The 27,430-nt window shown below is 40.9% G+C and overlaps 2 protein-coding genes across 3 annotated transcripts in view; both read left to right on the top strand.

Annotated features, from left to right (window-relative positions):
- Positions 1-17,485, top strand: part of PDE11A (phosphodiesterase 11A) — a 119,003-nt gene extending 101,518 nt beyond the window's left edge. Inside the window, exons 17-20 of one of the 2 annotated variants that reach the window (XM_072341865.1) lie at positions 91-158; positions 3,273-3,343; positions 5,246-5,329; positions 16,342-17,485. In XM_072341865.1, coding sequence (XP_072197966.1) covers positions 91-158; positions 3,273-3,343; positions 5,246-5,329; positions 16,342-16,500 — 382 coding nt within the window. In that variant the 3' untranslated portion in view covers positions 16,501-17,485. Of the gene's footprint in view, positions 1-90; positions 159-3,272; positions 3,344-5,245; positions 5,330-6,016; positions 6,158-16,341 lie in introns of those variants that run through there. The other variant, XM_072341866.1, reaches the window with a different exon arrangement.
- Positions 17,486-23,277: 5,792 nt separating this feature from the next.
- On the top strand, positions 23,278-25,863 carry IFT70B (intraflagellar transport 70B). The gene has a single exon (XM_072341944.1). The coding sequence runs from the start codon at positions 23,379-23,381 to the stop codon at positions 25,371-25,373; it is 1,995 nt and encodes a 664-aa protein (XP_072198045.1). The 5' UTR covers positions 23,278-23,378; the 3' UTR covers positions 25,374-25,863.
- Positions 25,864-27,430: the final 1,567 nt, after the last annotated feature.

Raw genomic sequence — 27,430 nt, 5'->3', positions numbered from 1 at the left:
ATATATTATTTATTTATGCATCCAGAGCAGAGTTGCTTAGAAATCCAACAAAGGTTGATTCAGCTTGTATTGTTCATTTCTGTTTTTCAGATCAATGCTAATGACAGCCTGTGACCTTGGAGCTGTGACCAAACCGTGGGAGATTTCAAGACAGGCAAGTCATGATTAATAGCAGGGCTGGGAGGAGGCGGGACTGACGGGACAATATTCCCAGGGCCCTGGCTTACAAGGGACCAAAACTGGAATCAATTTACAGCAGTATTAATGCTATAAAAAATAGCAGGGGATTCTGCGAGAAATACTTTATTGCTTAATCTTTCCATGTATGCATGCTGGCGAGCAGCACGTTGGTACCTGAGGAGATCTGGTTTTACAATCTCTCCTCTTATTAACCTTTTAAATCCATATCAATAAAAGGATAGATTAAACAAAAACAATGAAAACCATGAGCTACATGTAGCTGCACTTCCTTGGTTTGTCCTAAAGTTTTCCTTGGCCATGGCAGAATATTCCCTAAATCAGAAGATGATTCAATGATTAACATCATTTTTTTCTGTTTAAGAGAATGTGCTCATTTTTATCAACTTTGGGAAAAACAAACGAACAAGCAAAAAAACAACAACAACAACAACAAAAAAAACAATGTAGCATAAAGACATTTTTAGCATCCTGTACTTAGGAACAATGATTCAGGCTTTTGCTGCTGAGAAGGCCCAGTAGAAATGTATACATAAAACTCAGGTCCAAACAGTGGCTACAGCTAATAATTACAACACAATTAAGCAAGTGTCTGGCTTACTGAACAAACACTTGTTCTAATAGTCTTGTCCTTTACCATACAATTTTCCCTCTTCTAGCCATCTTCCCATACTTTGTACCACTCATTAATATTTCTTGTTTCCCCTACTAGTAATTCTCTGTCCCTCACTAAGGTCCAAAACATATTAGTAGTAGGTTGGGTAGTGTGATAGGGTTTTGGAGGAATATGCAACATAATGAAGCAGATAGGAAATACATCAGTACAACCGGGTATAGATGAGCAATTGCAGTGAGTTTGACAGGCTTAATATAAAAGTGACAGCTAAAAAGATGAGATGAAGATGAGAAGCTGGACAAGAGAGCTAGCTATCAAGGTAGAAGAAGCCAGATTTCTTGAAAAGGGACACAGAATGTAACAGGAGATGAAAGGGACTTGCACTCCTTTGCAGCAGTACCAAAATAACATGCACATTAACCCAATAAAAAAGCATTAATGCAGTGAGGGCTTCAGCTCAGCTTGCAGTTTTGCCTAATAAGTCTTATTTTTGCTTTTATAAGCAGACTAGAACAATGTTCCTTCTAAGACTATTAACTCTCCTTGTCCAGAATGTGACCACCTCTCAGAGAAATAAGGGAATTTGCTCTTATTCTGCAGTAGGAAAATGAGTCACAAGACCTTAAAGTGCCACCTAGCCACTGCTGCAATCTGTGCAAACTCTCCTTACTTTTCCTTACCCCCATAAGCTTCTCAGTTTTCCTCGACAGCCAAAATATCAGGTAGAGTCTGTTTCCCATGCTGTGAATCTTTGTGTTACGGTGTTCAATTAGTGCTGAACATTCTGGCAATGTGTTCTTTATTCTTATAACTTCTGAGGTTTGGACTTGAAAATTCCCCTGAAGCCTGGTGCACATGTTTACTTTGTATTGAAAAACCCTATCTGAGACTGAGTGAAACATTAGCTGGTTGAGCAGAGAAGCTAATCGGTGTGCAGAAGGAAAGTAGAGGCAATAGAGTTGAACCTCAAATGTGCCTAAAGGGGAAAAAAATATATAAAAAGCAAGGGAGAAAGAAACTGAATTAAATTAATAAAGGAATAAAGATGAAATGTAGGAAGGAAGGAAAATATTAGGAAGAGAGAACAGACAAAAGAAGAGGGAAAGGGAGACAAGGAAAAATAGGATCAGAATAGCAGTGAGACAGGGATGAGACTACATCCTGATTATTTTTATGCAATGCACTTGGCAAACACTTAATTGCTGTTAAGTTGTTAAATTATTCCTCTGTCTGGAGTATTGATCCGAAATGTCATTAGTGCACTGGGATAACATACGTTATAAAGTTCCAAACTGCGTGATAGGCTGGTTCAAGATTTAAGAGTGCTTTATAACACCACTTCACCTATTTCCAATTTATTTTGGTACTCCCTATTTCAAGTTTAGCAAGCTCAGGATTTGTGCATGTTAGATACTGTGCAATTGCTAGACCAAGAAATTTTGAGACTTATAAAGTACAGGCTCTCTCAGTTCACCCTGTTGTGCAGTGTTGTTTTGAAATCATGTCTTATCTTGAAATTACTTGAATACTATAAGCAGGCATGACGGCAATTTTAGGAACTGAATGCTGACTTAAGTAAGTTTCCTTTTTTTTTTCTGCCCCCCAGCATCTCAAGTGCCACCTGCTCCAACTATCTAAGCCCTGCATTTAGAAAAGTACACTTAGTAAAGCTGTTATATCATAATTGTTCACTGTTTGGTTTCTTAAAATTCCTATTGTTTCCAATGTTCATTTTGTTATTAAATCTCATATACTTCTGAGACGCATAAACCTATGCTGAATAGAATAACTATCTTCATTCACAAAAATCAGGAAGATATGTTCCAACTTCCAACCTACGACGTCTTGCTTTTGATTCAATATGATAATCGTAGTCTGAGCTCATATTTAGATATTAAGGTACTGCAGTGATGACAGTTGTGGGGGGAAAAAATTTGAAAAAATAAGTAGTCTAGTGGAGAAAAAACCTTTATGATCTCACATTAAATTAAGACAACAGAGATTACTGGTTAATTAAGTTCTTTTGACAAGTGAAGTTGTTTATACAGGGAAAAAGCCTGTAAATACCCAAAGAGCTCTTGCACATTTTACAAAGCATTTTTACAGACATAATTATGCATGCCAACAAGAAGCTATCATTTTCTATTCTGTTCTCAATACTTGACTAAGTTGCGCACAACTGCACAGTGCTGCCTCCACATTGCAGTGTCTTTCCCCAGTTGATTCCCTATTGAAAAGTGATAAATGTGACTCTTTCTGATTATGGCTATTTATATACACTTATGTGCCCCGCTCTGAAATGTATACAAACATGTGCCTGACATCAGTTGTGCAACGAGGGCTATTTACTTCTTTACAGCAAAGCACAGGCTGAAGTAATGGTCTAAGCAAGAACTTAGTACCCTAAAAGTTATGTTACAAGTCCTCTAATGTTTATCATGATTTGTGTTTTAGGCAGCTGAGCTGGTAACCAGTGAGTTCTTTGAACAAGGAGACCGAGAAAGATCTGAACTGAAACTCATCCCTTCAGTAAGTATTAATCACTTCTGAAATAGTTAATTATTCGAATAGGATAAGAAAATAGAATTGAATTCATGGAAAAAACAACGTCTGCATTTTGGTATGGAAATAAACATCTTCGGATAAAACTAAATTTCTCTCCAATAAGAAGATGCACTGAAAACCACACTTAAAAAGCAGTACAAGCAACAGGGTCACTTTTCCTTTGAACCAGTCTCCATTTTCTTTACCTTCTCACAGAGTTACTCTGTCATTCAATTTTCTAAGCAACAAGTATTATTTTTAATAGATTAATTCAAATGAAACCACAAGATACTTGTGGAAATGAAGCTGCTGCTGTCTGCTAAGTGTTATTTAATATATCAAATACTGAAAAGCATTTCTATAGCTATGTAACCAAATGCAACACAGATTGAAAGGTTAGATTAATATTAACTGGAATACATAGGCAGATGGGTATAAAGTGGCAAACAAGAATGAAGAAAAAAAAGATGGTTCAAATGTTCAGTGAGCAATTTAAAGAGAAAGCTTTACTTTGGTTAAATAATTGAAAATGTTTACGTGCCATTATCTAATGGAAATAGGAAAAGAGAATCAAGAAAGTCTTGAAAAGAATCTAGCTTACAAGCCACATGCGTTTGCTTCTAAAAATAGTCATTCGAGTGGCTCAGATTTGTTCTCAGTTTGATAACTGGCACATGAACATACTACCTGTGGTGATGTGCTGAAATAAGTAAGGTTAAAAACTTGTAGAAAATGTTCATACAGAGAGTTGTTAGTCAGTTATGTGATTTTCTCTTCTCTTGTATGTCAAGCATCTTTTTATTGAATTGCCCTTGTAAAGATCTGAAAAGGGCAATATTTTTTCTAAATGATTTTAACAGGAAATAAGAGTTTTCCAAAAATCACACACAAGATACTCAGTCAAGACTAAGTCCTTGAATCTTAGCTCCGTGTTTTATCTAGATATGCTGTGTGATAACTATATGTCATAAAGAGCAGGCAACAAATAGAAGAAATCAGCCAAGTATTTAGTACGTATAGCCTAGAGACTGTGGAAGAGAAAGAAGGAAACCAAGTTTTCTCAGGAGACATCAAGCTGGGGGCAGATGGGCCTAGAATAAGAACAGATTTTCCACTGAAAACTGCAGAAATGTTAAAAATCTGGGATCTTCAGTGAATAAAAGAAGAAATTCAGTGAATGGTATGGATAAGCCACTAGAAGGACGATTAAGATCCTGTAGAAGGAAAAGCTGATGGACTAAGTGATCTTCAATAGGGTACCGAGGAAACCCACAATCAAACCCTTGAGAACTCATTTTCTCCCATCTGCTTTCATAGGGACGTACAGCCAGTAATTGAGCTTAGGTCTCTCTAATTTTCTGTGGAGTGCAGAAGGTTAGTGAATTAGGATGTTTCCAAAAGAATAAATTAATAACTGCTCCCCAGGCTGGTCTGTTGACTCCCCATGCCTTGGCTTCATGGCCACGGCTGGTTTTGCAAAATGAGTCTGCAACTGGGAGGGAGGGAGCCAGCCCAGATCTATTACTGATCATTTTGCTGAGCTGGAAGATCTCATGGTGAGAAAAAACATTCTGCTCAAAGGTATCTACTTTACATTTCTACAGGAGGTTTCTTTCCAGGTCAGCCCCAACTGCAGAACATTTATTTTGCATTATGGACTTATAAAATTCAAATACATTCAGCCTACAAATTTGAAAACAGAAATCAAAATAAACAGTTTGTATTTCATGCCAGACAAAGCAATAAGAAAGACTGCAAAGATTGACTATGGTTTACAAAATGTTCTGGTTGTAAGAATGGGATCATAGCTCTGAAGTGCTGGATGATGTGCCTGTAAAATACTCTGGTGTAATAAAGCATGACAGTTTTGTTCCCTTCTCAATTCAGGCCATTTTTGATCGGAACAGGAAAGATGAACTACCCAGGTTGCAGCTTGAGTGGATTGATAGCATCTGCATGCCACTATATGAGGTAATTTTTACTTGCTGCTCCTCCAGAGTCCAAAGAAGATTGTTCTTGCCTCTCTAGGGAAAAGAGTTAGCTTACTGTGCAGCCTTGAAGGGCCTAGGAATGCTTTATCTCTCTTTGAGTTTACCAAGAGACTGACCTCCATGCAGAAATCTTGAGTTTCCTTGAAGGCAGTTTTACCTGTAAGTATAATTTTTCTCTAAGTTATGAAAGCTGTTAAGGTAATTGTTTATTTTGATTGAGACAAACTGATTCTTGTCGTGGCAAAGTGTGGAGTGCTCAGCAGGGTGGTGCTGGTGGATGGATTCACCACGCGCTGCCATCAGACCTATGCCTGGGAACACATCCAAATACACTTGATCCAGGAGATATTCAGGGCTGAGCCTTTGCACTCCATTCTGGTTCCTTTTCAAAATGTTAAAAGACTCTGTAGGCCAAGCTTTTAAGGTCAATGACAAATGATTTGTGGTTTAACCTATATACTGTTTAACTGGGAGCTTAATCTTTTAAATATGTTTCTATATAGGTTGCTTGGGTGTTTGGTATGCAGTATAAACCCTCAAGTACTACTTTGTTGGGCTCTGAATGACCAGAATAATATTTCTCTCATTGGATTAAACTAGCTTCAGAATTTGACTTGTGTGTAACATAAACTTCACCATTTTAACTTTTTCTCTCTTATCTGTACAGAAAGCAGAGCTACACAGGCAGAATGATAAATGGAAAATGACACTATAGAAACTTAACCATCAATAACAGTGTCACCCAGAATTTCCCTACACACTGAAACTGCACAGACCACCTTCCGTTTTAATAAGAAAGATGATGTGCTTTCCCTACCCTCTCTACCTCATGTCATTTGCGACTGCCACTAAAGAAGGGGCTGTCCAGTAGCAAAGGCAACTCCTGTTGTGTGACAGCAAGAATGTGAGCTGGTGTCAGTAGCGAAGTGGGCTTATGCTTTGATGGTAAATCCTGTTGCTTTCTCATGTCAGTCTTTATCAGGACAAAATAAGCTGTAAATCCATAAGTTTCAACCAACTAAGACAAGGGAAGCATAGGAGACATGTAGAAAGTTACATTTTTTAAAATTCTAAGCTTATATTTGACACCATTTGGTAGGGAGAACTGACACTGAAGGAAAACTCTTTAAAACAATGTTCCCTTCAATATAATAGTTTATATTACACTGGAATGCGTATTATATCAGAATTCACAATTTATGATCTGAAAAAGTACAATAAAGCAGGAAGAACTGATCATCAGACCATCCTCTGCATGAGAAGACTAGAACTGAGCACTAATGCTCTGGTTAGTTAGCTCCATCTTAGCAGGAGATCTCCGGGGAATATATTCACAACTGATTTCCCTGCTTTCTGCTGTCTTTGTATCATGCTGTGCAGCTATTAGCCTGCTGCTCAACAACTTAAAAAAAGAGGCAACCATCAAACCTAGAAGTCATTGCAGCACCAGCCTTAGGGGTAAACAGAAAACTTGATGTCATGGTATCACACTGTGGGAGATTCTCTCTTAAACGTGAAATCAAGTTTTAATTTTCATATCCAGCTTAATCAATCCTCAATGCACATCACATCAACAGTGTACTCAGGCATTCTAAATCTTCTGGTTAGGGCTGCCTGAACATGCTCCAACTATGACAAAGTCCTAGATTCTAATTTATTTTTTCCTTTCTAAATAGGTTCCTTAAAATCCTAGCCTCTATAATGTGTTGTTGGGACTGCATGTGGGGACAGAATGGGTTACATCATTACAAATGCAACATAAAGAGGCAGAGTGGCAGCTGACAAATTAGTAAAATCTTAGCAGTACTTATATAGCTCACTAGCATATTGCTTATAAAAGCTTATGTTTGACAAACATTTGACACTTGTTTTGATGTCAAAATTACAACATTAAACTATAAAAAAACAAGCTTATGGCTTTTGTTTGTAATTACTTTATGCAAGTGGTTAGAAGTCCTAGATCCACCTGGGCACAAGAACTCTGCAGGGAAATGCATGCATCCATACCAACACAGCTGCTGAGGCAGGACCTAATAGTATGCTTCACTTTACTTGACACCCAGACAGCAAAAGTGGTCTCAACAGTCCATGAATGCTGGCAACTCCCACTGAAGTCAGAGAGGAGTTTTGCTTTGAAAATATCAGTGGAGGCCCCTGAAGTAGTCCCCAAGAGAAAGCTATTCTTGGCAGCTCTGAATTTTTGAAGTGTGCAATACAGAAGGAACTTAATAGCTCAGACTTACACGAGCACCTGGACACTGCTCTGGTGACATTGGCTGTGCTGCAACAAACTGCACCTTTTCCAGGAGTCCAGGCTTAGAAGCTAAGTCATCCCAGAGTACCCACAAAGAACATTTGATAATTACTGCCTTTGGTATAGAGACTTTACAGAGTTCTAGAGAGTTGTGGCCTCCCCCTGCCTTATGCTTTTTTCCTCCTTTGTGAAAGATTCTTTGGGACTTGATCAGTCTCTTAGGGAGATATGGCGCTACCTACCACCTCTGTACGCATCTACTCACTTCTCTGCCTTTCCTTTGAGCAGCTCTTGACTTCAAGGTATACTTTTTCTCCCAAGTGAAGGATGATCAAGTCTTCATTAGGGAGATGGGTATCACATTAGTGCATGCACACAGAAGGAGATAGATACCTTTGCTCACCTGGCTGGAACTGGTCTCTTTTTTTTTCCCTTATTTTTTTTTTTTGGGGGGGGGGTGTGTGTGGTGGGGCGCGGGGGGCACAGGGAAGGGTTGTAAGAAGTTTTAAAAGCAACTAGCAATTCCTCAAGACCTGTGAACCTACTGCTAGGCATCATGAAAAGGTCTACAAAATGTGCTATATAAGTTAATGTGGAGCTTGAAACTGAATACATGTAGATACATAATAATAACTGGGATATAAAAAAAATTATATACAGATTTCCCATATCAGAGTGCCTAAATCAAAGCCTTTTTGTATTTGCTCTGTAAGCATGACTCTGCTCTTGGCACAAGGTAAGCTGTGGCTCTGCTTACTCACTCTGCCCCACATATGCTGCTTGACTTGGGAATTAGGCCACCTCCAATTTCAAAATGCCATAGTAATCAAATCTGTTTCCTTCATACTGCGTATCAAGGGACTGTGAAGATAAAAGCTTCCCAATTTTTTGTTCATTGCTTTTTATTACACTTGGGACATTATAATTTTATTTTGTTACCGTAGTGATCACTGATCAGAGTATTTTTATATGACAGTAAAGTTTTTGCCTTGCGTAGCAGAACAGCCACACATTTACTCTGAAGTTCTGATTTTAGGAGCTTTAGTTATGCTTGACTGCATCACATTTGCTCTTCATTCAAAATTGCCAGCAAATAATGCATTTGTCAGTAGACAGATGAGAAACAAGTATATTAGAATAATCATTTGTAAGAAAAAATACTTTTTAATCTGTAGAGCATTTCAAACACACTAGTGTAGCTTCAATAAGAAGTAATCAACCTTTTTTTTTATTCTCCATAGAGCACTGTACAAAGGGGAATCACGTGCAACTCAAGCAGAAAATCTAACACATCCCACCGAAAATAAAACTCTATGGCTACACACTGACAGCTGCATTCACTATACTGAGAAAGCACTCTGTACCTATTTGGACATAAATGTTCTTGTAACATGTACAGCATTTCAGTCATTAAGACAAATTGCCTCTCTGAACCTCCTGTAAAGATGCTAAGAGTTTCAACACCAACAGATTCCTGCCCTGGACTCTATGGCTTGCACACACCTAATGCAGGACCAATTGCAAATTTTTTCTAACTCAGATTAGATTTCTCCGTGGGGAACAGATGGGGCAGGACAGTCCAGTCAAGATCTTACTCTTTTTAATCATTATTTTTCCTCACAAACAGCATCAAAGCGTTAGTGATTCACTTCAAAGAAAAGAGCTAAGAGAAGCCCAGCTCTGTTCACAGCATTGTTAAGCAGACAGTAACGCTATGAATAGCAGGGCCAAAGGCCATGCACTCTGCTTCTAGGCAGATAAATACATAGTCAGGTAGTCACTGACAGTGACAGCAGCTATTTAAATTTAAGGGAGATGTCTTTGTGGAAGATAAAGAAGCTCATGGCTTATACAACTTATGCGTGCCTGAGGTTGCCCTGCTCACCTCTACCTCGGTGCTCAGTTGAGCTGCTCCATTTTAATGCTATTTTTAGTGCTATTCAGGATTTTCTTGGGTATGGAGAGCTTTTAAACACATAATAGTATATACGAAATTGAATTTGCATTACTTCATTCTAGATTCTACAGAGAATCGGAAAAGAACAAAAATATTTATTTATTCTAGCAAGTACTTTAAATGTATTAGACTTCATGTGGAAGGACAAAGCCCACCCTTATCACACTGGTTGATTACTTGGCAAGAAATCTAACTGCTTTGTCTACAACTCCACATGCTTTAGATATGCCTGTCTTCCTACAGTCTGGCTTTGTAATTAAATCCATCTTTTGGGTATTTCTTTCCCCTATGGTAACATAGCTGCAAAAAACATTTATTCTACTCGTTAGCAGACATTAAAGGCACAGGGTAGTATCAGTGGTAGAGCTTCTGCAAAGTGCAGAAAAAAAGGACAGATGTGTCCAATGTCCATGCTTTAAATTCTCCAGTTCAGAATTAGACTTTGACACCTGAATCAGGACTGCATATGCATACATTGATTATTTTTTTCCCCTAAAGTTTATACTCTACTTAAAATTACAAGGCAAGAGATTAATATTTCAATATTCCTTTGCAGAAGAGAAGGAAAGGTATGCTTTAAGAATCACTCTTACGCTGCCATGTCGTGATACAGCCCTTCTTCATTTACTAGCTCTATACTTTTCCCTAAGACTCGCAGTGACAATTTTACACAAGGAAATATCATAAGAAAGTCAAGGTTTGGACCATTCCACTAGAAGTCCAGGATGGGTAGTATGGTATGACTTAGTCATACCATGATCAAGAGATCAGAGACTCGGGCAAGAGTCTCTGGATGTAGCCAAAGCAGTGCTTCTGTTCAAATGTTTGTCTTCTCTATATGGTCTCAACCAAGTCATTAAAAAATAATAATAATACAAAAATTTAACAGGGAAGATCTTATCTGTGTGAACATTTTGGCAATGGCTTGCTGTACCTGGCATTCACCTCAAACTGAAGTTGTTGGCACAAAATTCAGAGTGGCACTACTCTATTTGTTTGCACCTAGTCATAAGGCAACGGTAGCACTTGAAGGGAGCAGTTCACTATGAGTAATAGACTGGCATTCACCAAAACATTTACCCTTAGTTACTGAGAACTATCGCAACAACAACAAGAGTGGGTTTAGGAAGTAAGGTCTAAGCTGCTGAGAAAAAACATGTCAACAGAAAGCAATTTGATCAGTGTGTGCATGAAAATGCACGCTTCCAGCAGGGCTTATATCCAATGCTTGACCTGGACAGCATCTCTGCTGCCTGGGACTCCTCATCTGACAAGAATTTGTAAAGTAGGTAGGTTTAGGATGCAGACTGTGATACAATACAGACTGAGGCTGCACAGTCATCAGCAGATTAAATTAGCCTTACTTTCTGTTGCAATCCAGGGGGTAAGATTATCCAAGAAAGAGCAGGTGCAGCATAGTCTGCTCTGTTTGTGAGAAATCTGCTTCAGAGGGAATTTAATCAGGCAAATTATGCCAAATGCCAGTGCTGGTGGGAGTTGATAACTAAGGATTGTTTCAGGGCTAAGGGTCTGTCCCAGAGAAAGGAGACTTTCTTACTCTTTGTAGTCTGGAAATAGCAGCTCATTTCAGCACATTTCAGCTCAGTTCAGCACATTTGTTGCCCTCCTGATTGTCCACTAATGATGAACCTAAGTGAGGCCACCAGGAATGAAGGCACTTGTACTTTTCAGAAAACTCAGGGACTCTGACTGTATGACAACTTCTGGTAATTAGTAATTAATTACTGTTGACCACTTCAGGAATTTACAATTTTTCTCAAATTGCTTGGAAGAAGAAAGAGAAGAAACATTTTTCTCTTTAGAAAGAGTACTTCAAATTACTTCTCTGTCTCCTAATGTCAAAAGATCTCAACTGAAAGGGCAAATCATAACTGAGACATTTGAGAGAACACACAAGAATGAATATTTGCCACCAACTTCAGTGATGCTCGGCTTCATGAACGGCTTTCACCATGATCTGTGAGAAAAAGTGAATAATTCATAACACTACAGTTTGTGTTGCTGTTTTACTTAGGATTATCTGCTCAATGTTTTGCGAAGGACAGGCAGTCATGTATGGAAATGCACATAAAGATTTGAGGAAGTAAACCAAAATGTTGGCAGATAAGGTAGAAGAGACAGCAGATAGAGGGAACTCAAATTGTACAGCAAATCTGAAAGAAGATAAATGGATAATTTAACAGCTATTCAGTTTTCAAGAAAGATGAAGCACAAACTACATTGCATCAGAAAAGGACTAGAAATGATGATGGATGAAACACTTCAAGTAAGTGTTTAACACAACAGAATCACAGTTGCCTGCACAATTCCCAGCTGAAGGCAAATTCAAAGAACTAAATAAGGATAAGAGATAGATACAGCTTGAAAAGTTTTTTGTGATCCATTTAATAGTATGGCAGAAGACACTGATCAGCTGCTTGGTTAAAGTGTTGAATGAAGAAGAGGTAAAAGCATTCTGCATGCTTCAGATGTAGAACCAAAACCATAAAGAGCAGAGCCAAACAAGTTGTTTCTGGAACTGTAACTCTTCCTCTTCTGAGTAAAACCTCAAATTATTATAAACATGTGAATCATTTGCAACTATAGCAACACATCAGTCAAGCTACTTCAGTTGGTACCGAGTCCCTCAATATTAGTCTCTTCCTTTGACAGCAAAGTATTGATAGTGGTCAGAGTACATTTTGCTACCAGAAGAACTCTATGTATTTCTCTCCCGTTGCATATCACATGACTGGAGAATCAATAAACCTCCTCCAAAATACAGTAATATCATCTATTTCATCTGGAAACCAATGAATACGTATGATTCTGAATCAGTAGGGCAAATAATTAAGTCACATGGACAACATCAAAAGGTTCTTAGAACTTAATTGTTGCTGCTTATACTGTTTCATGCTGCCTACAGAAGGTAGAATTTTAGCTGTCTTTTTTGGTTTCAGTACACAAGCCTATGTGCACAAATGCCTTTGGTTATTCAAAGCATCTTCCATCAAGTATATTATTTGGATCAAATATTTGGATGACTGCAGTACAGGTTCCCTTTTATCTGAACTACTCTGAAGTTCAAGGATTTTCAGATAGATGGCTCACCTTTGGCCTACGTATTCTTACATGAAAGCCACTTCAGCAAAACTCAGGAGTCCAATTCAGCTTTGCTGTAACTGGTCACTACACTCTTGACTTCAGCAATGCTTCATGTGCTTATACACCAGGCCTGAATTTATCCCTGTGGCTCCTCGGTCACTAGCCCTCCCTTCCAACTCAGAAACTGCCTACATAATAAAAGTGATTCATTAGAAACCACTGGGTTCCAAAGCAGAGTGAACACTACGACCTATAACTTTTTGATATGTGCTCAGTCATAAAACTGAATTTATATGGTCTCATTCCATAAACTCACTTTACAAATATTAGACCCGCAGCCATACTTCCATGAGTCATAATCTTGTCAAAGCACGTAAGTTAAACAACTGGTCAATATTTGGGTGAGAACCTAAATAAATAAATAAATAAAACAATACTCTGGAGGTCCTGCAGCATTTGTAAGCTAGGGCATGCCATGTTCCCCCTTAAAATGACATCATATGATTCTAAGAGCACAGAGCCTTGTATTTGTGTAAGCAGCGGTTCAGATTTCAGACACACCCGTGCTGCATCTTAGCTAGTTCAGAAAATGTCATTTTCCAGAGATGAAGCAGATGCTGATGCAGTCCTGTGTCTTCACCACCCAGAAGGCAGACGATCTACAAGCAGTACATAATAAAAAAGATGCCTATATCGCTGAAGGTGGTAGAAAAAAGTCAGTCAGTGCTATACAATAACTTCCTGAAAAACTGTTTAGTCACATACCTGAGGTAATGCATGGCTACAGAATAGGATTGCAAAACTCTTTAGCTCTTCCTAGTGCTGGAATGGGAGCCACTGGTGTGACTGCTCTCCCAAAATGCTTTATCAACCTGTGATAATGAGCAGCTATTACTGGAAAGGGGATGAAATGGGAAAGTTTCCAATCCCACACTTATCACTGTGTAGCAAGGCAGCTGCACTGCACAGGAAGGAATGCCTGCAGGCAGGGGATGGGGTCTCTAGATTTGTCCCACAGCCCACCTGCCGCACGACAGAGAGTTGAGGGCATTTCTGAATCTACAGCATTATTTGGAAGTATCCTATAGCAGACAGCTGTTGAAGACCAAGCCTCTTCCTATTAAGAAAATAATAAATTGGGCCTTAAGAAGCTGAGTAGCAAATTAGACAGATCACCAGCAAAGCAGTTTGTACAAGGCATGCATCAAAAATAAAGGCATGGAAGAGCAGTACATCAAGAGGCTTTTGTGCAATAAAATCGAAAGTAAGAAGTGCAGCCAGGAGGCAGAAAACCCTGACTAGGTTACAGCCAAATAAACCTAAATAGCTTTAGGAATAAATTGGTGATTTAATCCAGATCAGGAGCAGGTGCTATGAATGTAATTCAGTAAATGGTCAAGAACCTGCCAGAAGGGAGAGAAATGTGCTGCTTTTGAGATAATTTCCCAGAAGCTTCATAAAAGAAAATTGATTACTGGTGTTTAATAATTAAAACAGAGCCAGAAATATAGCAATCAAATGAGTTTTTAATTACATCTCAAGCAGAAGTAAAATCCAATTTGTGTACTTTGTATCAGAAAAGTCCTACTGAAATGCTTTGGCAACTGGGGGGGAAAAAAAAAAAAAAAGCTAATCTCCATAGGAATTATAGTAGTTGGTTTAATTAAAAGACTAGATCAGAAGGAAAGAGTCTTGAAGTGAAAGGATACTAAATCCAGAAGCAGTGGTTTGAACATCAAATCAATGTATGAATAAAGATATTTCATGGATTAAGTGCAAATCCTGCACTGTTGAGTAGCCCCAATCTAAATCAGTGTAGAACAAAATAAAGTTTTTTTAAAATTACACCATATATTTTGTCAGTATTCCATACAATTAATTGCTTGTGCTACGCTAAAAGTGAATATCAGAGACATGGTTTATTTCTTCTTAAATATTTCTCTTAACTTCTTTTCATCACAGTTAATGTTATTAGTTAACCATTCTTGTTATTTACCTGGTTGTGCATATATTTCTGAGAAATAATTTAGTTTTGGACTTTACAGCTCATAAGATTCATTAATTATGGGGTGCAGGTGCTTAGAATCATAGAATCATCAAGGTTGGAAAACACCTCCAAGATGATCTAGTCCAACCACCCACCTACCACCAGTATTTCCACTGCTAAACCATGTCCTTTAGTACAACTTCTAAACATTTCTTGAACATTTCCAGAGAAGGTGACTCAACTACCTGCCTAAGCAGCCTGTTCAATACCACACCACTCTTTCAGAGAAGAAATCTTTCCTAATGTCCAGCCTGAACCTCCCCTGGCACAACTTGAGGCTATTCCCTTTCATCTTATCACTAGTTACACAGGAGGAGAGATCAACTCACACCTCACCACAATCTTTTTTCAGGTAGCTGTAGAGACCTATACTGCTTCTGTTCTACTGCGGCACTGGGTCTCTATGGCTGCAGGCAGTGCATAGCCAGTTGGCCTCAGAATCTCAGATTCCCACAGTCCTCCTGGCACCCTTGGTTGTGGGGCGAGATGCAGACATGCACATCAGAGGCTTGTTGTCTCCTACCTGCAAGCTTAGGAGACAGATGCTAGCTTTGCACATGTACAGAATGGATCTGCTAAGTTGCTGTCAAAATGAGAATGCCTACAGTGTTGGCAGAGGCGGTGCAGGCATCAAGGACAACAGCAGCGAGATCCTCAGAGAGGCATTTAGCATGCATTACACCCCTCTGTTTTGGATTTAATCAAATCAGGTTTGGGGAATACATAACAGTCTGAAACGTGACGCTCAAAAGAGGGAACTTTGAGGTTTGGTGATAAGAGTGTTACTTATCCACAGCCATTCCAAAAACATCATGTATGCCACCAAACAGCAATACTGTCTGTGGCAGAGACCACAGAAAGCTCTGCCTCTTACTCTGGGCCCAGGGTTGTGTAGTCTGTGCCACATTCTCACCAAATAATTTCAATTAAATTTGCTTCAACTTCCACACAAATCAGCTACTTACTCACAGCATGATTTTTCAGAACTGCTGAGCATTCATATTTCCTACTGAAGTCAACTGAAATTGCACTTTTTCAGCACATCTTAAAATCAGACCATTAACCCTTAATTATCATATAATAGCTCAATTAAAAATTTAGCAAGACTTACTTCAGTAGCTAGCCAAAATCCATGCTTTGCAGGCTAGCTATAAAACATTCAGTTCTCAGTGGTGTCTGGGCTCTGGGGGCCATTTAAACTAGTTGTTGTTAAGCCTGCAGAAAAACCAAAAAACCTTGCCTTCTGACTAGTTCATAGGCAGCAAGCAGGAAGCCCCAGACACCGGGGATGCTTCAGAAGGACTACCTGTAAGGCCTACAAGAAAGCCAATGTCGTTGAACAGCAATTTCTCCACCTTATGTTTTTGTTTGTTTGTTTTTGGTTTTTGGTGGTTTTTTGGACATTTTTGGTGGATTACTTAAAGCCTCAGGTCAGATGAGTATGAGATAAAGAAATCCCAAATGAAATGAAAAACTTTACCTACAAAGACTTTACAGATGGATGTGAGGAGGGTGGGGGCACAGTGCGGATCAGGCTCCTTTTATCATATTACTCCCTAGACCGTCCATCAGCAGACTGGAAATACTAACAATATTTTTTCCTCTCTATTGCTTTCTATTTTTCTCCAGTGTCTTGTGAAGCTGAACGTGAAACTGAAGCCTATGCTGGACTCTGTGGCAGTAAATAGAGGTAAATGGGAGGAGTTGCACCAACAAAGACTTCCTTCTCAGGCAGCATCCTCGTCCTTTCCCTCTACCTTTACTATGTCTCTCAAAGACATAAATTAAGCCTGCAGATGTCAGTGTCTATGATAAGAGCTGCCTGAAAGGATTTCAAAAGCTTTGGCACACCATTTTTTATTTATTTATTTATTTATTTATTTTTAAAGAAACACTTTCACAGATATGTTTAATCGGTTGGATAGTATCTTGATGGCAGCCTGGTTTGCTATTACTGGCAGGCATAGTGGATCTGAAGGGAAGGCCTGCAGTGAGATTGCACTGGTTTCCAAAGCGACAAAAAGGACTTAGCACAACAAGCATTCATTCAGCTCTGCTACATTTCAACTGCTGCCGTAAAAATCTGTAGAACTGACAACAGACTGAAATATAAGAACTTACAACTTAATAAAATTAATAATACAGAGCAAAACTGGGATGCAAGCTGGTCAATTCACATGCAAGGAGCTGCAGGAAAACAGAATAGTATGTAATTACATTGTTGTTTTGCATCTCTTCGGTACATGTTATGAATCAATTATGCCTGCTTTTGTGATGTTCCTCTCTTCCCTCCTCTTTTATGCCTGGATGTTCTGAGAAGCCTGCTTTGTATTCTAAAGAAGTATTTTTTTACAACAACGCTTCTTAGTGATTGATCAGGGCCTTTAGAATTGCCTACCTTTGCTACATTTAAAAACAAACTTTATTATCTTTAAAAATACCAATCTGTCCCTGCTTCCCTGAGAAATTCATATTAACAATGCAGTAAATTTCTCAGCAAGGGGAAGCTTGCATTAAAGCAAAATACTGCACGCTCATTTTAGAGGGGTTTTGTGTGTTTTTTTAATACTCCTTTAGCACGTTTTGTTTTGGTTTTGTTTTTCTAAATTACAGTGTACCCTAAGGGAAAAAGCAATGGGCTTCAATGAATACAGAATAAAAATAAAAAGGAAATCTGCTGCCTTATGCTTCAGGTTTGTATTAAATTGAAAACTGGACCACGGATGAACCTCTCTAGTATTATTTGCAGTGAAAATAAATATTTTAAAATGGTAAAGAGAAAGAATATTATCATCCTGAACTGATTGCCTCTCACTTCTCTTGCAGTACTCTCGGTACACCTTAAGATGATGTTATTACAGCTAACATAGTGCTAGGCTCACACATAAACATCTGTGGTGGAGGGGTTCTTTAAAGTTTAATCAAAACCAATAGGTCACAAAACCAGATGTGTTCAGCTCTGTGTGACGGCACTGGTATTATGTGAAAGTTGGTCTCCTTCCATTAGTCTCTAGTGTAGCAAAGCTGTGGTGTGTGAATTGAGGGTGCTTTCTCTGCTGTGTGGTGGGACCCAAGAGGAGTCATGTTGCAGTGCTTAAGAGTTCCCATTCACGGGAGAAGAAAAGCCTTTGTACTCATTGAAAATGCCATAGTAAATATAGGCTTGTCTGGCAACTGAAATTATAGCTGAATTTGGCTAAATTTTACACCTGCAATTATGTCCGTTTGCTCCATGGAATTACCTTGAACTGGCACCAGCTTCACAGAAACCAGAACCTAGCCCGACCAACCAAATACCAAAAAGAGCTTCCCAGTGAAAAGGAGTCTTTAACACCTTTGAAGAGCTGATACCTGTCTAACAATCAGACGGAAACAACAGATCTGCTGAGCGCTTCCTTAAGTAAAAACACAGACCAAAACTAAAACAAAGTCCTCTGTGCTACCAATCGTGTACAGGGTCATGGGTGGAAATTTCAGTACCATTACAAACCAACCGTTACCACACAACCAAACCACATCACTTTCTCCATCAAATGACGCAGTGTAGTAGCAGAAATACAGAAGGCACAGCAGTGAAAATACACATGAAATGGAAATGTTTCTGCTATTATTTTACCATTTTTTTCTTCCCTGAATAAAGATAGATGTAGGATAGTAAGCAGCAAGACACATACAACTTGTAATGCATACTTTATGGGGGAAACAGATACCAGAAAACTGACATAGTACTGCTGGCTGAAACACAGAGCTTCCCTGAATTTTGATATTGCATATTTCTACGTGTAACATAATTTACAGCGCATACCCTGAAGCTTCCCCCAAGGTTGAGTTTCCCTTCGTTTCCTCTCCTTTTTATTGGCTTCAGTGCGCTGTTGCCCATGGCAACTCGCACGGCAGTGATGGGAATTCAGCACCGCACCACCTGACATCCAGCTGAAGCTCTAACAATGTCAACCATCAATCAAGTGACTGTTTGTAATTGCCTCCATCTATTTCTCCTGTCTTTCGGTAGCTTGGCTATTGTGGGTCAAAATCCAGAAAGTGCTGACTAATGTTATGGTTCTGTTCCTCCATCACAAGGAAGAAAATGAGAGAGCACAGTTAGATCTTTATCAAATTGTTCTCAGGCAAAATGAGGCAGCCCTGCTGAAATCAGGGGGTCACAGCAGCATATCACAGAGCACAACTTGGTGTCTGAAAGTTATACACTTCAATATTATTATTTTACAAAAGCTTTTTTTTGTTTTTAAACACAGGATGCAGCAAAAGATTCACATTTTTGAGAGAAAAAGAAAATGCTTCATGGAAGCAAGAAGAATCATATTCCAAGTTTCTCGTATTAAAAGGATGGAAAACAGTTCTTAATGAGTGTTCACAGGCTTTATAGACAGACATTGTATCTGCTTGTCATTATCTCTGACACCAAAACATTTTTCCAATTATTCGGTCAGTTTTGACACTGTCCTCAGAGACACACAACACAGGTGAGATGACTGTGGATGACTGTGGGCTATGTAGTCTGAATTCCTTTTCTTTTACTCCTTTCCCTACGCAATGCACAAGATCAAGACGCATGAAATCAGATAGGCTCCGTGGTTGCATACAAAGCACAGGGCCAGCAGGGCGAGGACAAAGGCAAGGAGGACAGAGATCCCACTGTTACTCAGGCCAGCGCTGGTAGATTGCTGCTTGGCCTTCTCCTGCAGATGCCCACCACACTCAGTGGCTCAGTGACAGAGGAGTCTTCGCTTCTCCACCCTTACTGTCAGTGGAAATTTTGCCTGGAATGGGGACTCAAGAATTTACAACTGCACTGCTAAAATGGAGTTAGCACATCCACAGGAGCTACGTTCTCCTCAAAGGTGCTCTGAGCCAGTTTAGTTGTAATGCAGTTCTATGAACTAAAAATAATTCAGGCCAGGCAGCATTTCCATTCAGGATTCCCACCTGTGAGACCGCTTACCAAAAAACTCAACCCTCCTTCACCAAAGAAGAAAAGATCTAAATGCCATAGCATTCCCTAGTGCCACCAGGAAGACACCTGGCATTCAGATCCTGTTCGGTTGACAGCAGGCATCAAACAACAGGTACACCTTGCACCCCAAGGGGAGGCACAAGAGTAGCCTGTCTCAGCCCTCCTGCTAAAGCCCTTTACACATGCTTATCGAGGAGATGGGACATTCAGGTGTGTGGTTCCTGCTTCATGCCTGGGGAGCTGCACAAGGCAGAAAGGCATTGGCGGAAGAGCTCAGGAGGGGCACCAGTGTGCATCCTCCTGGGTTAAAGCAGAGCCTTGCAGTACAACTCTGTGACCCAACAGGAAACAGAGTACTGCTCAAGGCTCAGAGAACTTGAACTGGAGACTCTACTATGGATCAGACAGAAGAAGGATTTCCTGCCTCCTGAGAATGAGACAACGAAGAGGTACTGGCAGTAAAATCAGGCAATTTGCCCTAAAACTGAATCACTGTTCAGGCTTCTCTCCCAGCCTGGAACCTACAAGCAAAATAAAACTTCCTAATTTGATCAAGACCTAGACAGCTGCTTCTGGCAGGACGCAGTTTAGTATCACACACAAGTTTAAGCAACAGTAGCACATGACAGTTGAATCTGGATGCCTAACGTAGCAATCAGGCATATAACTCCCCATGCAGCTCTGTCTTAGCCAGCTTGCTCTCCTTTGCCAGACCAGGGATCTTGCTGAGAAGGTCATTAGTATGTTTAGTACCCTGCTGAAAATAACTAGAGCATAGATGAGTGCGTTTCTTTTTAGCTCAGGTATTCATTCAGATGGTGTCCTTGGTACCGCAGCTGCATTTTTGGGACTGGTGTCCTTGCTAATCCTTATGGCGCACTGCTACTTCGTAATGTGCCTGTAGTTACCAGCAACAAAGCCAATACCAGTATTTACAAACTGCTTTTGAAAACTGCAACCAGCAGTGCCTAAGATAATTTTTAATATTTAGACTAATTGATCCTAGTAGAAAAATGGGAGTGTTTCAGTCTACAGGCCAAATGTTTGATTGTATGAAGGGAAAATATGTAGTTTGAGTTATAGACAGTTTGTGCATTGAGTGCAATTTTTAGACAGGTTTATTTGAAGGCCATATAAAACATTAGTAGACACTTCTGATGCGTAGAATGCTCTGGGAAAGAAAATGTAAGACTGTTTTTTTGTTGTTTTTTTTTTAAATTGACTTTGTCAAAGAAACGGATGGTTTCAATAGTAAAGTCGTGCAAATGGTTTCCAAGAAAACAGAACTGTGAGGTAAACAGCAGGTGAAATGAGCAATTTTCATTACCTGAATGTGACACTATTGGAATCTATACTGTGTATTGGATGTTACCTTTTCTTTCTTGGAATACCTTGTATTTAATTACCAATTAATAAGCATATTGAACACTGCATCTTACAGTTGTGTGGAGAGCATCACTGTAAGCTTTGAACCTTCATGTATGGGCATCAACAGACACATGCACACAAACAGTATGTGTATTTTCTAACACAACTGCATCCTACATGCTTTTGAAAATGCACAATAAATATCTTTGCCTCCTTTTCCTTTTTGCATTTTGAGATTATTACCCTCATTGTTTTGCTTTAGTAGATCAAACAATACCGATTCAGCTTTTTCAAGCATGTTTTTGAAATTAACAACTTAGTTTTATTGGTCTCTCTAAAAATATATGTTTTCTGTGATTTTGACTTTGTTGTTGTTGTTTCATTGAAACTGATTTGTCAGGATGAATCAGAGCTGTACGGATTGAATCCTGAATCACACAAATAGAAGAGCAATGAAAACACATAGAGCAGCTCAAATATAACTTTTGAAACACGACCTTGCAGCAGTGATTCCTGGGAAGAAAGCTAACTTCACCTGCTGCTCTTGGCATTATTAGGGGATGACCAGAAACCAGATCTGGCCAAAGACTGCAACAGAACTATTTATTTGCATAGCAATTATATATGTTAGTACAAGTCAGTGACACTGAATGTAGCGTTATTCAGTAGAAACACCATGTATACTTACTTCCAAGGAAAAATTACTGTTGGAATAAGCAGTTTCAGAAAAGTAAGATCTGATCCACTCTTATAAAGCAATATAAGAGCTGTCATATTCTATTAAGATACAAACATCTTTCCTTCCATCACCTCTCACAAACTTGGGTTCTTAATGTTCATATTCACACAGTACAGCACATCAATAAAATACTTCCCATCCTGTGCTCCAAAGTTACATTTTTAACTTAGGGCTTTCTCCTACAGCACAACTGCTTAAAACTACATTAGGCTATTACTCAAGATTTACAAAAAAGGGATTTGGAAAAAATATATATATCAGTAAATTTATTTAGTTTTACTTATTGTTCTTTGCAGCTTCAGGAAATACTGAACTGAGGACAATATTCGGGTCTAGGCAGTATTTTAAGGACAAGAGATCTAGCTGATGTGGAATTATTATTAAACATTTTAGTTTACTGCTTGGGAGGTAAAAGCACAAAGGGGAAAACAGTAAATAGCAGGCAAATATAGATAATGCAATTTCTTTATCTGGCATAAGGTCTCATTTGCTTCACGGCTGCTAGAAAAACAAGGACGCAGCCATGGCAAACCCATCTTGTTCTGGCACTGAGCACTTACTTAGCACTGTGACTAGTAATTAGCACACAACAGAGGCTTGAAAGCACTGTGATAAACAATGAGAGAAAAGGAAGAAGAAATGCTGGGAAGGCAGAAGGGACACAAGAGCATGCAGCCGCGAGCATCCAGCACTCATATGCACCTGGTGCTGCACAGAGCACAGCTGCAGCCTGCAGCCCCCTCACCAGCAAAAACAGCAGCATCCAGGCACAACAATCCCACAACAGCAAGTCCTGCTCAGATCCACTTTGCCCCATTCCATGTTGCCTGTGTGCCTGAGGGGTGGACACAGCTGGATTTAGCAGTGCCTACATGACACCTGGTGCAGCCCTGTCCTAACCATCTCTTCCACTCCACGCTGCCAGAGTACAGGGAGCACAGACAGGCCAGTGAGGGCGGTTAGCACGCTGCTGCTGCCCATTGCTGCCCCGGTGCTTTGTCCTTTCCAGAGAGCTGGGCAGGGTGAGCAGAAGCAACTGTTTTCCCCAAAGTGACAGCTGATGGTGATTAGCGGTGACTGGAGGCAACTGCTCCAAGTCAGTGATCAGATCTGCGCCTCAAAGCAGAGAGGCCAGAGATGGCACACGTTTGTTTAGCAGCTGAATTCAAGTGAAGGGAAGCATGAAACGGAAGCGTGAGCTGTGCTTGGGCGTACAGAAAGCCCATCCCAGCAGGAGAGGCTTTAGCTCTGTCTCAATTAGAGTCTCGTGGCAATTCACGGCCTGCGGGCACTGGGCGGAAGGGCGGCCCGGCCTCCGAGCTGCCCCCGCAGGAGGTACCGGCCCAGGAGCCACGCGGGGAGCTCCGCAGCCCTCGCGAAACGCCCCGCTTCCGCCTGGGCGCGCCGCACAACAACTCCCAGCGCACCCCGCGCCTAGCCGACAGCACACTTCCGGCGCGGTGAGCAGACAGCGTCGGGAGTACTTCCGGCGCGGGGGGCCGTCTCCACGGCAGCGAGAGGCGCCGCGCGGCTTCGCCCAACGCCCGCTTCCGGTGTGGTGCGGCCGTTACCGCGGCGGCGGCCATGAAGGTCGCGCCGGTGCCCGACGGACAGTACACGGCCGCGGTGTACGGGCTCATCCGTGCCGGGCGCTGCGGGGAGGCGGCGGCGCTGCTGAGCCGCGAGCTGCAGAGAAGCAGCCGCTCGAGGGGCGGCCTCTCGCTGCTGGGCTACTGCTACTACCAGCTGCAGGACTTCGTCGCGGCGGCCGAGTGCTACGAGCAGCTGGTGGCCCTGCACCCCGAGCTCGACGCGTACCGCCTGTACCTGGCGCAGGCCCTCTACAAGGCCGGGCTGTACGCCGAGGCGCTGCGAGCCGCCAGCCCTCTGCTGGACCAGCCCGCCTACCAGGGCCGGGCCCTGCGCCTCCAGGCCGCCGTCCACTACGCGCAGGGCGACCTGGCGGCGGCCAAGAGCCTGGTGGAGGAGGCGCTGGCCGCAGACGGCGGCCCCGGGGCGGCCGAGGAGCCCTCAGAGCGGGCCGACGCCGAGATCAACCTGGGCTGCCTGCTGTACCGGCAGGGGCGACACGAGGAGGCCAGCGGGAAGTTTGCGGGCGCCATGCAGGTGCTGGGCTACTGCCCGGAGCTGTCCTACAACATGGCGCTCTGCTGCTACGCCGCCAAGCAGTACGCTTCTGCCCTCAAGCACATCTCCGATATCATCGAGCGTGGCATCCACCAGCACCCTGAGCTCAGCGTGGGCATGACCACCGAAGGCATTGACGTGCGCAGCGTGGGCAACACCCTGCTCCTGCACCGCACTGCCCTGGTGGAGGCCTTCAACCTGAAGGCTGCCATCGAGTACCAGCTGCACAACCTGAAGGCGGCTCAGGAGGCACTCACCGATATGCCGCCAAGGGCTGAGGAAGAGCTGGACCCGGTCACACTACACAACCAAGCACTAATAAACATGGACACCCAGCCCACCGAGGGGTTTGAGAAACTGCAATTTCTTTTGCTGCAGAACCCCTGCCCACCAGAAACCTTTGGAAACTTGCTGCTCCTCTACTGCAAGCATCAGTACTATGATTTGGCAGCTGACGTGCTGGCAGAGAATGCCCATCTAACCTACAAACTGCTCACACCTTACTTGTACAACTTCTTGGATGCCGTTATTACTTGTCAGACTGCCCCTGAGGAGGCTTTCCACAAGCTAGATGATGCAGCAGGTCTGCTGACTGAACAGCTAAGGAAACTCACAAAGCAAATACAGGAATCTAGGCAAAACTGGGATGATGAAGCTGTAAAAAAGGCTGTTAACGAGTATGATGAGACTCTGGATAAATATATACCTGTCTTGATGGTCCAAGCTAAGATTTATTGGGACATGAAGAACTACACAATGGTAGAAAAGATTTTCCGCAAATCAGTGGAGTTTTGTAATGAACACGAGGTATGGAAGCTCAACGTGGCTCACGTGCTTTTCATGCAAGAAAACAAGTACAAAGAGGCTATTACCTTCTATGAGCCAATAGTCAAAAAGCACTATGATAACATCCTTAATGTTAGTGCCATTGTGTTAGCTAATCTCTGTGTTTCCTACATCCTGACAAGCCAGAACGAAGATGCAGAGGAACTGATGAGGAAGATTGAGAAGGGTGAAGAGCAACTGTCCTATGATGATCCTGATAAAAATATCTACCATCTTTGTATTGTCAATCTAGTCATTGGTACCCTTTACTGTGTGAAAGGAAACTATGACTTTGGTATTTCAAGGGTCATTAAAAGCCTGGAGCCATATAACAAGAAACTAAGCACTGATACGTGGTATTATGCCAAAAGATGTTTCCTGTCCTTGCTAGAGAACATGTCCAAGCACATGATCATGCTGCGTGACAGCGTCATTCAAGAATGTGTCCAATTTCTGAAGCAATGTGAACTGTATGGAAGAAACATCCCAGCTGTCATTGAGCAGCCCCTCGAGGAGAACAGGATGCACAGTGGGAAAAATACAGTTACATATGAAGCCAGGCATTTGAGGGCACTGATGTATCAAATTGTGGGATGGACTGCATGAACAATGTTCCTATGCAATAAAAAAAGAACTTAGGCTTGTGAGATGATGCTCACCCTGGTATATTTATCTTGATTGCTTACATTTAAAGATTTGTATCCTGTATTTTAACAATATCCAGTGTAACATTAAATATATGCTCAAATTGAACATGTACAAAATAATTGGAGGCATTCTCAGTCATGTCAAATATACCTTAAGATGTGCTGATCAAGAACTTCACTACAGAATATTTTATAGGTGAAAATTCTACTCCTGTGAAAGTTTGACCAAGTTTATATTAGTTGGCAGATGAAAATAATTTACAATCTATCTCTTCCAGCACAGATACTGAAGAAACAGAGTTGTTTTAGTTCTCTAGTTTGTGCCTGGGTGAAAAGTTTCTCTCTTGCTTTTTCCAAGATATTTTTAACATGTTGCAAATTATGTTGATAGTATAATCAAATATTAAAAAAATGGCTTTGTAATTTAAAACATATATAAAATCCTGCAAGAATTATTTTTTCCTAATTCTGTAATGAGTATTTGTGCAAGCTGAATATGTAATACAGGAACTAAGAATATATTTGGAGGATACGGTAGGAGCAGAAAGCTGAGTTTTATAGAAAATTGAGCCTTGTCTTTCTCCCACAAAAGCTGCACAAGACGACTGCTGGAGAGCACTCTAAGAGCACACCTATATTTCCCAAAGTAGAACAGAGGGTAAGTCTCTTAGCCTCCCCTGTCTCCCCCTCCTCTACTGTAACTCCTCAGACCCATGCCAGGGCCTCCCAAGCAGCAGCTGTTGCCCTGCAGATCTACTTGGTAGCACGTGCTTACTCAATAAGCAATCCTCCATTTGAAGCCTAGACTGTGCCTGTGATCCAAACATCACTCTTAAAGTACACCAGCATCTGAAAGAAGACTCTACTATTTTCCATATTTTTCAAAAAGCACATCATTTCAATTTCATGTGAAACATATCTCTTCCAACCTCAGATGAATGAAATCTACTCCTCAGTTTCCTCTTAGTATTACTTACTATTCCTGCTTTTCTAATACTTCTCTGAAATCCTATTTATTCCTTATTATCTCCACCACATCCTATTCTCAGACATTTTATTTTACCCAGTCTTCCGATACCTATTTCACACACATTACACGTTCTACACAAACTGAGCAAACACGTTCCTATCAAAACACCTTTCACTTTTGTTTTTTTAAATGACAATCAAATATCCGTGACTTTAACGCATTTGCTTACCTTTGATCCCAGCTCCATGAAGAGTTGTCATGGGTGAATTTCAGAATCAGATTGCAGATCTCTGAATCCATTTTCCATACCATGGTTTACCTAGAATAAAAGGACAACATCCTTGAAAGTTGCCCTCCTGGCAAGTAATTGAACACTTAATTCTTCCAGGGTGTAAATGATTGAGCACACCTGTGAACCATTTAAACATAACAAATCAACTCTCCTTCATCCTGAGAGAGAAACTCAGCATGGCTGAGCATGTCCTCTGTAGCTAACAGGGATGGCTGTGGGTTGGCCAGTGTTACAGTTCACTGCAAAATTCCCATAACAAAGTAAAATCAATTCTAGCGCAGTTGTCTTCAGTGTCAACAATGGAAAACATTCTGCTGGGGTCAGACGAGAAAGCAGGCAGCAGTATGTAGCAAGGTGCCCTGAAATGGCCTCTGTAGCTTATTACCAGTCCATAAAGCCATCCAGGCCCTATCAGGATGATATTAAATATTTTCCACAACCGAGGAGACCTGTGATTTCAAATCTTGTTCACCTTCACAAAGCACAGCAGCAAGCTGTAAAGTATGTTTTTAATTTACAGTGGAACTGTATTTTATATCACACAGCACAAACAGCGTGACCTTTAAAAAGAAGTCCTCAAGAGTCACACCACGTAACAGAGTATGAAGTGCAAGCTGTGGGCCATGGCTGAGAGAACACCAGAGCTTTGTCTAATATTCATTGCATGTATTCATTAGAAGTCATTAGAAGGGCATTTAGAAAAAAAAAACAAAAGCAAAACAAAAACAAAAGAAAAAACAACAAAAAACACCAC

The sequence above is a fragment of the Excalfactoria chinensis genome, chromosome 7 (genome assembly GCF_039878825.1).
Source record: "Excalfactoria chinensis isolate bCotChi1 chromosome 7, bCotChi1.hap2, whole genome shotgun sequence".
Taxonomy (NCBI): Eukaryota; Metazoa; Chordata; class Aves; order Galliformes; family Phasianidae; genus Excalfactoria; species Excalfactoria chinensis.
Note: the sequence above shows the minus strand (reverse complement) of the source record. Positions and strands in the feature narration are given on the sequence as shown.